Source organism: Haemaphysalis longicornis, unplaced genomic scaffold, assembly GCF_048455015.1.
Source record: "Haemaphysalis longicornis isolate Haplotype H1 unplaced genomic scaffold, Haemaphysalis longicornis Haplotype H1 scaffold_2, whole genome shotgun sequence".
Lineage (NCBI taxonomy): Eukaryota > Metazoa > Arthropoda > Arachnida > Ixodida > Ixodidae > Haemaphysalis > Haemaphysalis longicornis.
In genome coordinates, this window is record NW_027526295.1 from 23,090,677 (window position 1) to 23,104,228 (window position 13,552).

General features: G+C 49.1%; 1 protein-coding gene across 1 annotated transcript; it reads right to left on the minus strand.

Annotated features, from left to right (window-relative positions):
* Nucleotides 1-217: 217 nt before the first annotated feature.
* LOC144167013 (uncharacterized) lies at nt 218-7,797 on the minus strand. Its single transcript, XM_077696417.1, has 4 exons — nt 7,287-7,797; nt 5,874-6,339; nt 1,690-1,892; nt 218-565 (listed from the first exon to the last, which is right to left on the minus strand). The coding sequence occupies exons 1-4, from the start codon at nt 7,686-7,688 to the stop codon at nt 371-373; spliced, it is 1,266 nt and encodes a 421-aa protein (XP_077552543.1). The 5' UTR covers nt 7,689-7,797; the 3' UTR covers nt 218-370.
* Nucleotides 7,798-13,552: the final 5,755 nt, after the last annotated feature.

Here is a 13,552-nt window from a genome sequence, read left to right on the forward strand (position 1 = left end):
CTGAGGTCCTTACCGGGAATGGTGCGTTCAGGCGGAAAGGTTTGCCAAATACGCTACCGCGAAGTATTAGGCGACGTACTGTAGACGCCTCTTTCGACCCAATGCGCCTGCGCAGAGGTTCCAATGCTCGGCAAGACTTGACACGGTGTTTTACACGGCATTTCTTGTCAGCATTTATTGGCGTTTATTCAAATCGAGCATTTTTTACAATCTGCTGCTCAGCATTGTCGCAACCCAGCTTCTCTGATTAACCGGGTTTTCATGTCTGCCACAATCACGTGCACATTCGAAAAGAAAAAAACCGTCTCGTTGTTCAAGGCACCCTAAAGCGGGCACCTTCACCAGGCGGCTCGACCTTCCCCATAGACGTTTAGTCGCCCCCTGAATGTTCCCTGGAGAAGATGTCCAGGTTTGGAATAAGAGGCGTCGGCGGTTCTGGTTTCTCGAGGGCCGGCGGGGAGCATTCCTGCGGCGAAGTGTCCCGCTGGGAAGCGCTGGGCTTCGCGCCGCCCGCATCGGGAGCCCAGCTCGCAGGAGGCGACATATCCTCGGACCAGGCGCCACACTGCACGACGAGGTGGAATAATAGCTCGGTGAGAAATGAAAGTAGTTAGCATGGGAGGGTGTGTGTTCTTGTAGTTAGTTCGGAATTTCACGCGCAGGCTAACTTTTTATCACTGTCGCACGGAACGTCGGGATTGAGAAGTAAACTGTGTGAGCGTGCGTGTACGTTACAGGTTTTGAAGAATAGGTAGCGTTCTTCGAAGGATACGCCACTGCAATATCCCTTCCCCCTTCTCAGTCCATCTCATCCCCCTGCTGCTCTTGCGCCTCAAAGCTTTGCGGATTACGGAGATGTGGTGGACACCTAAAAAGTAAAGTCATGAGCTGCGATTTACTCTGGGCTGGTTACCTTCTGATATGCTCTATTCCATGCATTCCTACCTCAACATTGTGTTGTGTTGAGTTATTACTGGGCAGTGGGTATCTATGCAACGAAAACTGGCAGTCGGGCTAGACCGTCGGGGTGACTTGTTAGTACACCCCGCCCCGTAACTGCGTAATGTGAATGAGCCGAGCTCTAGGCCATTGCGTTGTAGTAGTTGTGTGGGGTTAGAGTGAAAGAAAAAGGAAATTAAAGCATATTCCTCCATCGTACATGGAATTCCTGGAAACAGCTTATCTAAAGCGTACTTCAGTTATACTCGTAAGGCCTAATGCAATAGGAGAGGACAAATTTAGGATCGTCAGCTGGGTTTGCGTTCTCCACCCCGTTGGGTGCATGCCAAGGAGGTTGTAGTTGTGTACAACCTCCATGGTGCATGCCCATAATTTGGGTGTTTTTAATTACGTTCAAAGGGGCCCTACAAGTATACTAAAAACCGCGTTATTTATTCATGTATTTATTTATTTTTTATTTATTTATTTGTTATTTATTTATTTATTTATTTATTTATTTATTTATTTATTTATTTATTTATTTATTTATTTATTTATTTATTTATTTATTTATTTATTTATTTATTTATTTATTTAAAGCCATGAAGCACTGCAGAAGCTACAGTTACTGCCAAGAGCGAGTGGGACTCTGTAGGTCGCTCGCCAGCGCACATATCAACCTCTACACCGGCACCGGCTGCGCCCTCTACACCAATACGGACCGTTGACCGCCAAAGAAGTCTCACTCACGGGCTTTGCGGAAGAGCTCTTCTTGGACGTGCGTGACCCCTTAGACAGAGCGGAGAGTTGTTGTTGCGCATGCGTAGAAGGAAGCGCGGCAGCCGACAACTGTTCTGTATCTGCGGACGACGCTTTTTTGTCAGCGGTCTCGGTCGGCGACTTGGGCGAAAAGTCGGAGATTCGCTTATGCTTTCGCTTCGTCCGCATCGCACCTGTGGTGGGAAGTAGGACGAGTTAGAGTTGCTTGAAGAGATCGCTCGCAAAATAAGACAAAGATGCATTCTTTGGAGCATACACATTGCTATGGGGCTTAGTTTACACTGTGAGGTTGGTCGATTGGCCTATCAACAAACCTCACAATCGGCCAACTTCAAAACGGCCGGCCGCTTGATGCTGAACGTAGGGGTATTTGTAAAGTACGGACATCTTCGCAGAAAGCTTTTAGAATTTCCCGATGATGCGAAGCTGCGTTTTCAGGACAGGCAGATAACAATACGGAGAAGCGAGAACCGAGATTTTACGACGCCTCTGAGCTTTTTTTTTTTTTTTTCAACTGCCATCTGCGGAGATTTGGGGAAGGAACATGCCTGGAAGATTCCATACATACACGAAAAAAATGGTGGCTCATGACCTCGCATTGACGGCTTCACATCATTATCATCATCATCATCATCAGGAGCAGCAGCAGCAGCAGTCTGCTCAGGGCCACTGCAGGACGAAAGCCTCTCCCATTGACCTCCAACCGCTCCTGTCCTGCGTTAATCGAGTCGAGTGTTTACCCACGAAGTTCCGCATTTCATTCCTCCATCGTGTTATCGGCCTTCCCCTTCTTCCAGACCCATCTCTTGGTATCCACTCTGTGACCCTAAATGTCCACCGGTTGTCCTCTCGTCTCAATGTATGGCCAGCCCAAGTCCACTTCTTTCTCTTTATTTGAAGTATGATATCGTCCACCCTGGTTTGTTCTCTGATCCAGGTAGCTCGTTTCTTGTCCCTGAGTGTTATTACTAACATAATTCGTTCCATGGCCCGTTGAGCCGACCTAAGTTTGCTTTCTAGGTGTTTAGTGAGGCGCCAAGCTTCAGCTCCGTATGTGTTCACGGGCAGTGTGCACAGGTTGTAGATTTTTTCTTTTGAGTGAGAGAGGTAGCTTACTTTACATTATTTGGAAGTGCTTGCCGAGTGCTCCCCCAACACATACCTATTCTACGCCGGATTCCTCTTTCGTGGTTGGGGTCAGCATTGACCATCTTTCCGAGGTAGTTATATTCTTCTACTTCTTCTAGCGTATCGTTTCATAAGCTGAAGAAGACGTTTTGGGCATGATTATTCCTTATTACTTTAGATTTATTCATATTTGTTCTTAGCCCCACGGCCGTGCTTTCTGAGAGAAGTTCCTCAAGCATTTGCATGTGTTCCGCAGTCTCACTCAGGAAGACTATGTCATTCGCAAACCTTAAATGGCTCAAGTATTCCCCGTTTATACTTAGTCTTATGTTTTCCCAGTCAAGCTTTCTGAATACGCGCTCCAGGCATGCTGTGAATAGTTTTGGAAATATTGTATCTCCCTGTCTCGGCTCGGAAATTTATCACTTTGCTTGTGGAAGGTTACCCTACCCGTGCATACCTTATATATGTCTTCCGGAAGTCTTATGCATCTAGGCTTTTTCTATTTCCTGGTGTTTTCTAAAACGGCTGCGGTGAGTACGGAATCAAACGTCTTCAAGCATTCCGAAAATAGTACAGCAAGAGTTTCCAGTACAATATATCCTCCGTCCTTCAAAAGATTTATGGTTATGCCAGCGTCACCTGCAGCTTTTCCTATTTTCATGCTTTTGAGAGCCTTTCCAACTTGCTGTTTAGTTACTAGTGGGACATCGCATTTTGAGCTTGTACTCTCAGTAGTTGCCCCTGGTCTAACGTCACTGGCATACAGCCTGGTGTACAATTGTTCTGATATTTTAGATATCTCGTCCAAGTTGTGTGTAATGTTTCCGTGGTCATCTGAGTGCGTACATCCTGTCTTTTCCGATGGCTAGCTTTCTCGTAGTTGCTTTCAAACTTCCCCCTATTTGCAGCGTTTCCTCGATCACGGCCATGTCATAAGAAGAATGTCTTTTGTTTTATTTCTGGTCACCAGTTTTGACAGCTCGGGTAATTCAATCCGATCCACCATACTTGACAATTTTATGTTCTTACGTTCGGCAATTAGTTCGTTTTCTTAGTTTTCCAGTTTGTTCCCTAGATGTTGCCTCTCCAACAGCTGCCGCTGATTCACTGCGTGCCGATGTTAGTTTGTCATATAGCGTGTCCGCACTGGAGGCTCGTTGTGCTCGTCTAGATGCGCGAATTCGTTTTGAAAATAAAGAGTTATTCTAAACTTCTGCCATCGGGCTCAGACTGATTCCATTCGGGGTATCTCAGTTATCACGAGTTTCGTACTTTCTCTTCTGAGATTCCGCCTTAGCTTGCATCTAACCATCCTGTGATCGCTGCTCCGATTCTCACTTAGAACCTCTACGCCTTGCACAATACCCGGGTGGTAACTTAGAAGGATGCAAATTTCATTTTTGGCTGTACCATCGGGACTTTTACATGTCGATTTCCCATTCTTTCGTTTGTAGAAGAATGTCTTCATCAACCTCAGGTTATTTGTCTCTGCGAATCCCACCAGTGTATCTCCTCGACTACGGCGATTGTCTGTTCCGACGTTTCTCACTGACCTTTCTCCTATTTGCTACTTACCGACCTTTGCGCTAAAGTCTCCCATTCCCAAGCATGAACTGCGTTGTTGCCTTTTTCATTGCTGATTCGACGTCCTCGTAGGAGCTATCGACGGTTTCATCATCATAGCTGGTTGCTGGCGCATAGGCCTGTACTATCTTTAACCTGTACCGTTTGTTTAGCTTGATCACAAGAGGCGTGGCTCTCTCGCTAATGCTGAAAAACTCCTCCACGTTTCTGGCTATTGCTCTGTGGATAAGAAATCCCTCCCCGTGTTCTTTTTTCTCTTGGGGTCCGGTGTAGCATAGAATATGCGCACAAGTGAGCTCGACGAACCTTTCTCCTATCCTTCTAACTTCGCTGTAACCTACAATATCCCAGTTAATGTCCGAGATCACCTCTAGTAGTACAGGATAAGCTTCCCTAGCTGGACAGATTCCCATCACTAACACCTTCCGTGACTAACCAACTCCACTCTCGGCCGTCAGTCCCCAGCAGCTGTACAGCACCTGTCCACGTCGGTGGTAAGAAAAGAGATACAGACAGCAGAGGGTGCTAAGAATCCCTGGGTCCGAACAGGCCGCCACTGGAACTTGACCCTGGCTCAACAAAAGACTCCCTAAACAAACAAGCTTGCCACGACGCTGATCTTAGTACGGACTACGTTTCGCGAAGTAGACTGCTTTCTCAGAAAGATAGCAGAACATTGCGCGAAATATCCCAGTTAATGTCCGAGATCACCTCCAGTAGTAACTATTCATACTATCGCGCCCGCTTCATTGGGTTTCCAGGCAGCCGATCGTTGTGTCACGGCAAGTCGACCAATCTGTTCGTGCGAGAACTTTCTAGGAAGAAAACTGCCGTAATTCTCATAGAATGCATGCTGCCTTAAAGGAGTAAAAATCGACTTTTCACAAATTTAGGTACTGAAGTCCTGGTTCCGAATGCTATGACATTTTCGTCTAGTGTAATACGCACTGTTTGTGGCACAATATTTAGCCACGCCATTGTTCAATGCCTTTCAACTAGGGATAAAAAAGGTCGCGGTTCTTTTGTTCTGAAGCCAACGAGCAATGACGTCATAAGTAAAGCGGCAAGTGGGGTTGCATGCAGTATAGAACGCAGTGCCCCAGAGTTCTGCAAGTACTGAGAATGGCTTATCAGGTGTCAACCTAAAGTCTTTTGACAAGCCGTACACGGTACAGACAACCTGAGACATGCCCGAGAGGAAATACTACTTTCTCGTTGAATAAATAAGGATTTTCGAACTCTGTTATTAAGCAAAAAAAAAAGGAGTAGATATGTATTCTTCTGCTGGATACAGCACTTAAGTATTATAAGGTTTCGCTTCCAGGCTTTACTCTTGGGCAGAGAGCTGAGCCCGAAATTCCAGAAAACCAAGAGCGGTTGCAAAGTTACATAAAACAAAAAGAAAGTGCAAGTGAACACAAGACAAAGTGTATACTCACTCGTTTCGGGCTTCCCGTCATGCTTCTCGGACGGTGGGCTGCCGTAAGGGGAAGGGAGAAGGCTGCTCTTTTTGCGTTTCTTGTCCTTACACTTGTTGCGCTCCTTGGGACCCTGCTCTTCTGCGCCCCTCTCACGGCCGTCTGGACTGGATAAGGGAGATGCGGGGTTCGATGTCGCAGCCTTGAGCTCGCCAGGGTTGTCATCAACCGACACACCCTGCTTCGTCTTCCCGGCAGCATCTTGTGCCCTTGGCGCTTCGTTCTCGGCGGCTTCGTGGCCGTCCTTCTGCCTCCCCGGCTCCCCTGTAACCCCTGTGCTCGGTGAAGGCTCCGTGCCTCCCTTTTGGTCAGACGATGGTGACGGTGGCTTGGTGCCGGCAGTGGTTTCATCCTTGGGTGGGGCGGTGTCCGCTGCTGATTTATTCGATTTGCGGTCTTCATTGTCAAAATCATCGTCCGTGGGAACCTGCGGGAAGTTATGAAGGGTCAATAGCCCTAATACCACTGCTAGTATTATTACTACTAATATTTATAAGTTTATTATTCGCAGTAATGAAGCAATCACTAGCGTGATCATCATCATCATCATCATGAAAGCTATCGGACTGTGTTCTCTGCATGGTACAAAGAAATCGCAGACACTTCCAACTGGTTCTATTAGGACAGCGGAATCCTTTTCTTGACCCAGAGCTTTCCTGCGTATACCAGGTTTCCTTCCGTATATTCTCATTCCACCCTTTAAAGGCCTAGCAAAAATCCACTGCTTTTCTTGATTGAAGCACAGGATGCTGATACCGCACGATCTCCGAATACGATCCAAATATCGAGTGGAACCAGACAGCCCTACAGGAGGGGCAAGAGCAGAGGTAACCTTGGTCAGAGAGTGGGCGTGATGGTACGTATTGCAGTTGAGTCCCGATATTGGTGTTGGGGAATGCTTAGCCGCTTTTGAATAAAGCTGTGCACGGAGCGAGAAAGTGAAAGAAAGTATATCATAGAACACGGTGTGAACCATGCCATGTCGAGAAGCAGGACCACCGCTTTATAGGTTTTCTCGCGCTCTGTGGCCCCTGCGAACAGCGGACCCTCAGGGTAAGGTAATCTGGTTCTCTTGTTGCAAACATGAAGGATTTACTAATCCATTTACGTGGCATACTGGCGGGGTGGTGGTATAGAATGTCACGTGAACATGGAGTCGCATGAGCTGCAGCCTCCCGTACGCATCGGTAGCCTTACGAGCGAGCACTTCGAGCTTCGATTTCCAATGTTCAGCGTTTTTGAAAATGGAGTAAAGCCAATGTTCAGCGTTTTTGAAAATGGAGTAAAGCCGATTGAGAGATAGATAAGAGAAACCCCTTTTAGGCAGATAGTAGTTCAGCTCTCACAAGTAGTGCCAGCAGCTTCCTCACCTACCTGTGCACTGAAGGCTCCCGCAGACAGGGCCTGCAGAAGGGCGGCCGTCTCCTGCTTCACGGCTCGACTCACGGCCACGGATGCGCGCCGAGCAATGGCCCCGAAGCTTCGCCGTCCGGGCGAGCCGACCTCTTCTGGACTGGTGGGCCCTGACGGGACGCCAGCAGCAGCCGGCTGCCCGTCTGGGCTGACAGCCACTAAAGTCTGAGCAGGAGATGCTGCCGCCGCCGGGTCCTGCTGGGTCGCCGGAATGGGTGGGGCAGCCCCTTTCTCCGCCGGTTTCAGCGCGGAGCGGCCGAGGACGAACTTCTTCACAAGGAGCCACAGGAGCGTGATCAGGAAGACGACCCCCATTAAGGCCGCCAGAATGGTTATCATTTCAACGTACGGGTCGGACGCCATGGCTGCTGCTAGAAGGCACGTTCAGGACCCACGAAGACTAGGGCAACAGTGTGGAAGCGTTTACTCTTGAGGCGCTTGGTCGGAGCGTGCGCAGCGCGCGTTCGCTGCGTTTTTCTTCTTCATCGGTTCGAGCCATTCAGAAAAAAGCCGGTAGATCACGATAAGGACGTTTACTGTCTAGTCACGTACCTGCTGAGGACGTTGGCCATGGGCCACTGCACTGCCTTCCGCAAACACGTCTAGCAACCATCCACTCTCTTTTGGAAACAAAAAAATTCCCAGGCTATCTCTACTAACGTAACACCTGGGGGAGGGGCGAAGCACGCAGTGTATAAGTGTATTGATTCATTGATTTAGCGTTTAACGGGTCGACGAAACGCAGGCGATGAGGCGCACCGTAGTGGAGGGCTCCAGATTAATTTTGACCACCTGGGGATCTTTAACGTGCGCCGATATCCCGTACGCACGGGCATTTTTGCTTTTCGCCTCCATCAGAAAAACGGCCGCCGCGGCCGGGAAACGAACCCGCGTCCTCGTGCTCAGCAGCACAACGCCTTAGCCACTGAGCCACAGCGGCGGGTAATGTATATAAGTGCATTCTTGGCGTCTTGGCGTTTTTGGCAACGGAGATGAAACCGTTGGGGGCTGGAGGTATACAGCTTTACTGCAGAAGTCTCGTGTCTTTGATGCACGAAGCGTTTCTGCGCGAGGCGTAAACGAGTCCCCGGTGTTTTTAGATGCGACGCTCAGAGCATCTCTTGTCAGCGGCCCTGTCCTTCCTGCGTGCGTCCGTTGTTGTCCGCGTGCGTCCGTTGTTGTCCGCAGCCACTCTCCCGCTCTCCTCTCCGATAGCGAACACTCTCTCGCGAGGGGCATTGGATTGGATTGGGTTGGCTTGGCTTGGCTTGGATTTGGATTGGATTGGATTAAAGTGGATTGTGTTGGATTGTGTTGCGTCATAGCCGCGGCAGACGCACTGGCGCCTGCGCGTGCCCAGGTGAGAGCGTGTGCGGCCCAGCGCGCTCTCACTCCGCCGGTGGGCGGTGCTGCGCGCGGTGCTGCGCATGTGCAGTACTCTCTCTCTCCCCGCGGTCTCCTCTCTTTCGGGCGCGCTGCGCAAATAACCGGTGTGCCGCTCTCCGGCGGCCTTTCGGTCGACGGTTGCTCTCCGCTTGCGCTTGAACCCCCCTCAGCGTCGCATCACATCACACCAAGGTTCCCGCGAGGGGAAGTGGGCGTAATTTTTTCAGTACGCGTTACGAAGCGTTCTAGCCCGAGGCGTAAATTAGTGTCCTGGTGTTTTAGCACCGTGACTACATTAGACGACGATTACGATGACGACGACGACAGCAGACGAGCCTCCAACCCGAGCCTCTAAGGGGTTTCGCCCCTAAAAAAGATTTGCTGCAAGCTTCATAATCGCGGCAACAGCGGGGAACCGCACAGTGTGATGAGCTTAAGCTTTAATAACTGTCACTTTTGCTTCCTTGGTTTATTTTCTGAAGTCTGAAGGCGGATATCTTTTGGAAGGCATTAAAGTTCTCGCCAGGGAACAACCTTCTCGTCATCATCATCATCATGCGTGAGAACACGGTATTTACCAGAGCGTTTTGTGATTTCTTCTCGCTCATTTTGTCCCTATTGCTCAGATAAGATTTAATTTCACCATTGTTTAGGTAAGCGTTCTGAAGAGGCGTCTCCCTTCCCCCGTCGCGTGCTCTTTAAGCAGGATTCACACGACGGAGAAATCCCGTCTTTCTCCCCTGCGGAGCCCGCCCACGTGACCAGTTTTATTCTCCGCCCCTGGCTGGGAGCGGCCGCTGATGTTGAGGGCAAGAAATGCCTCCGCATGTTTTCGCTCGACGGCGGCGGGCCTTCGCGGTGAATGGAACCTGTTTTTTGGCCCTACGGCCACGCGGTCTTAGGTTGTACTAGCTGCGAGGGCGGCCTTTTCGGCGCGTCCTGGTCGACACGTATGGAACTGACAAGTGCGAGCGCCGGAAAAGCGCGTCTTGGCGTTTGGGACACCACGTGACACTTCATAGCCAACGGGGACGACATGAACTACAGTGACATGACGAAGCATACCCGTGTTTGCGACCAATACAAGTTTTTATCGCTGCCAGCGACATTCTTTTGGTCCGCAAGCCTTTTATGCTTCCTGATAAAACCTTGTTCGCACGTATGTCGTCGTCTTCATGAACGCAGAGGCTGGCCAAGATGCAAACCGGTATCACGATAATTACGGGCGCCGTATTTGCTGACGCGTGGACCGCTGAGGCCAGTAGAAAATCATTCTTGCAATCGAAACCTCGGTTGAAGAAGAAGATTGATAAGCAGCCCAGGTGAAAATGTATGTTTTTTTCTAGCTGGATTATTGAACCAGAAATTTTTTCTAGCTAGAAATATTCTAGCTAGAAAAGGCAAATTTCTAGCTAGAAATAGCAGATTTCTAGCTAGAAATAGCAGAATTTCTAGCTAGAAATTCAGTTTCTAGTTCATTTCTAGCTGGATTGAGATTTACTTCTAGCTAGCATTTGTCAGTCCAGCTAGAAGGAAAAAAACTGCAAGCTGAAAATAATCGTTTCTAGCTAGACAAAGAATTTTTCTAGTTAGAAAGTTGTCAATTCCAGCTAGAATCTAATAATCTAGTCAGAAATGAAGCTGGAAATTGTGATTTCTTGCTAGAAATTCTATATCCATTTTCACGGGGGAGGTTGGTGTAAACTATAGTGAAGTATGGTAATTGTCGGCAGTGGTATTAAATTCGGGTTACAATAGATTCTATTATTATCACCTTTACTACTGACCATCAAAGAACTATCAAAGGTTACATTTGCAAGGTTTCCGGAGGCGTAGTTGTCAAACCTGGCAGTCTGGCGCAGCCCCTCTAGCGCCATCTACTGGTGAATAAACACGGGCTTTGCGCGAAAAAGACACCACACACCGGAAGGACGGAACGAGCGCAAACTCTCAACTAAACTTTATTGGACGGATCACACAAAAATAAGTACAAACTATCTGGTCACTCATGCGCATTCCTATAATTAATGCAATCTTTACAGGCAGCGCTATCACAACGCTACAGACACGTGTCAAGATGTACAGTGAAAGTGGACAGTGAAAGAGCGAATAAGACAGAGGAGCAGCAGAGAGCCAGCAAGCCTCAGGTCGTACCTTATGCCCACAGACCTCCCATAACCTTAAAAACTCCCACCTCCCCTCGCGGGAACCCCTGTGTAGATGCGACGCACTTCTTCCTATTAGCGCTACTGAAATTATCCCCTTAAATGTTTTAGCGCAGGAAGTACGAAAGCACAATGTCTAGGAGTTGCACGTTCTTCCAGCGACACAAAAACTATATGCCCGAGATAAATTGTAAGCAGCTGTAGCGCTTATGTCTGCTTTGAAGCAGAGACCAGATAGACTGCGCGTCGGGAAATAGGAAACATCAGCAGCTGCTCCACAATGGTTAAATAAAATTTTGGCGTACATTCGGAATCCTCTTGGAACGGTTATGCCTGTGCATGGTGTCTCTGCCATTGGTAATCATTCTGCAATGCGGAAACTTTCCACCAATCTTGACGCACCCAGATACAAGTTCCGCAAAACATCGCGCTTCTGCCGAGAACCTTGAAGCGCTCCTGAACTTCTGGTTTGTTGCGCGCCGGAATTCATTTTAGACTGGAAGTGAGCAGTGTAGTGAGTCGTCAGAAAAACAAAGAGCTCCCAATTCGGCGGTGATAGGTTCGAGTGGCGGCCCCTGGCTCCAGACGACAGCTTCGGGACCCATGCCGTCGCGGTTTGCTACACTCCCGTAGTGTCCGGTAGCAGTTTCTGTGCACAAATTCGCTCGTTGGGAAGGTTTATTGCACGAAAGTCGCTTTTTTTTTGCTCTACTTCAATCATATTTTGATCTCCCGAAGTTGCATCGCACATAGAAATACGACAAACTGAGCAAGTTGGTGTCTATTTACTGTGAAAAACTGCGCGAAAACACACATTTGAGTAAAGGAAGCCTACAAGAGGAGCGCTCGAGTTGTCCGTTTCCTTTTCTGAAGTGTGTGTGTTTTCGTTCAGTTTTTCCCTGTGTATCGCGCAAGAATTTATTAGCAGCACCTCGCGGAAGCCAGCCACTGCTAGATCAATTTTGAGGTACACGGGTCAGAGCTCCCTCAGAAATGTTTGGAGTGTGTAGCCACTACTTTAAGGGATTCTTCAATTGAGCCTCCCGAGGTGAATGGGGAGGCTCATTCTGCCGCCCGCGCGCATATCTACCGGTCGTCCCCTTTAACAATCCAGCGTCACCGTCGGAAGCGTACCATTCTGTGCCTAAAAGGATATCCTCGGCCACAACCGCCTCGAACGCCGCATCTTGCCCCAGCCCCACGACAAGCTGACTAATCCCTCTGACGGACGGAGACGCTGGACCTTCTTGAAGCTAAACCCCTTCCCTCTCTTCAAAAGACATTTTGTGGAAAGATGTGGCACTCGTGACACACAGCGACCCCCGGTCACCATTATGTAGTTTGCGTAGCTGACACAAAATTGAAGTAGCGCTGTGCAAAAGCATGCACAATAACAAAAACTACCACCTCCCTTCGCGCGAACCCCTGTGTAGATGCGACGCATAGGGGGTTCCCGCTGCAGCGTTGGACAGCGGAGGAACGGCGCTGGAACGATGGAGCGGAGCGGCGCTGGCACCGCGTTTTATAGCGCGCATAACGGTGAGGGGACGCGCCGGCGCCAGTGCGTCTGCCGTGGCTATGACGCAACACAATCCAACACAATCCACTTTAATCCAATCCAAATCCAAGCCAAGCCAATCCAATCGAATCCAATCCAATCCAATGCCCCTCGCGAGAGTGTTCGCTATCGGAGAGGAGAGGAGGTGAGTGGCGAAGAGCGCAGCTGGCGCGGCGAGGAGAATGGGGGAGGGGTGGACGCCGACAACGCCGACAACGCCGGATGGATGCAGGGACAAGGCGAGTGAATGAGATGCGTTCGCGTCTTTTTTTTTATATAAAAGATCGCCAACAAATGCGGGATTAAAATGGTATTTTCGGCCCCTGTGAAACTTGCAGGCATGTGCTCACGCATCGCAAAAGGAAACAAGAAGCGTGAAGGGTGCGGCAAGAAGCACTCCAACCTCTACGTGGACTGCAAAGTGGGGGTGTGGTATATCAAATGCCATTGAAGTGTGGAAAAGTCTACGTAGGGCAGACCGGACGCAGTATCAATGACCATATGCGTGAGCATGACCTCTCTGTCAAAAAAAAAAAAAAACTAATGCCCACTTTCCCGCTCACTGTCTGGCCTGCATGAGTGACGAGTATGAACCGCGGTTAAACGAGGTTAGGGTGCCCTAACATCTGCACCAGCTTGACAAATAAAGATTTATTTATCATCATCATCTGCGCAGGTGCAGCGACACGAAGGCACGGGAAATTTTAGAGGCCCACCATTAAGAAAGAAGGGAGAAGGATGCGTGAGTGACACATCGGTGTTTCTGCATAAACCAGAGAGAGAGAGAAGTTTATTTTAACCAAAAGAGGGGAAATGTCCCACTGATGGCCTTCTCGATGAAGTCCACCAGGCCACGTGGCTCATCCTTGGTCTTCTGGGTGGCGAGCCACTCTATAGTGTAGTATCGTCTAATGTGTGCATAAATGGGGCACTCCCATACTATGTGTTGTTGGTTAGCGATCACGTTACAGGTGCGGCATACGGGGTGTATCTGTCTTTCTACTTTGCATGAGGTGTAGTGTAGCAGGTGTGTGTATAGTGTACCGGCTTGCGCCTGTCTGAATGTAGTCTGTTGGTGTCTTTCTAGGTGTGGGTGTGGCTGCGGTAACTGCTGTCTG

Bases quoted from the DNA above. Each gene is read 5' to 3' on its own strand.
- LOC144167013 (XM_077696417.1), bottom strand. From the start codon at position 7,688: ATGGCGTCCGACCCGTACGTTGAAATGATAACCATTCTGGCGGCCTTA. The intron at 1,893-5,873 runs GTGAGTATACAC...TTCCCACCACAG, and splicing joins TGACGGGAAGCCCGAAACGA to GTGCGATGCGGACGAAGCGA. The intron at 566-1,689 runs GTGAGTGAGACT...CTCGTCGTGCAG, and splicing joins AGAGCTCTTCCGCAAAGCCC to TGTGGCGCCTGGTCCGAGGA.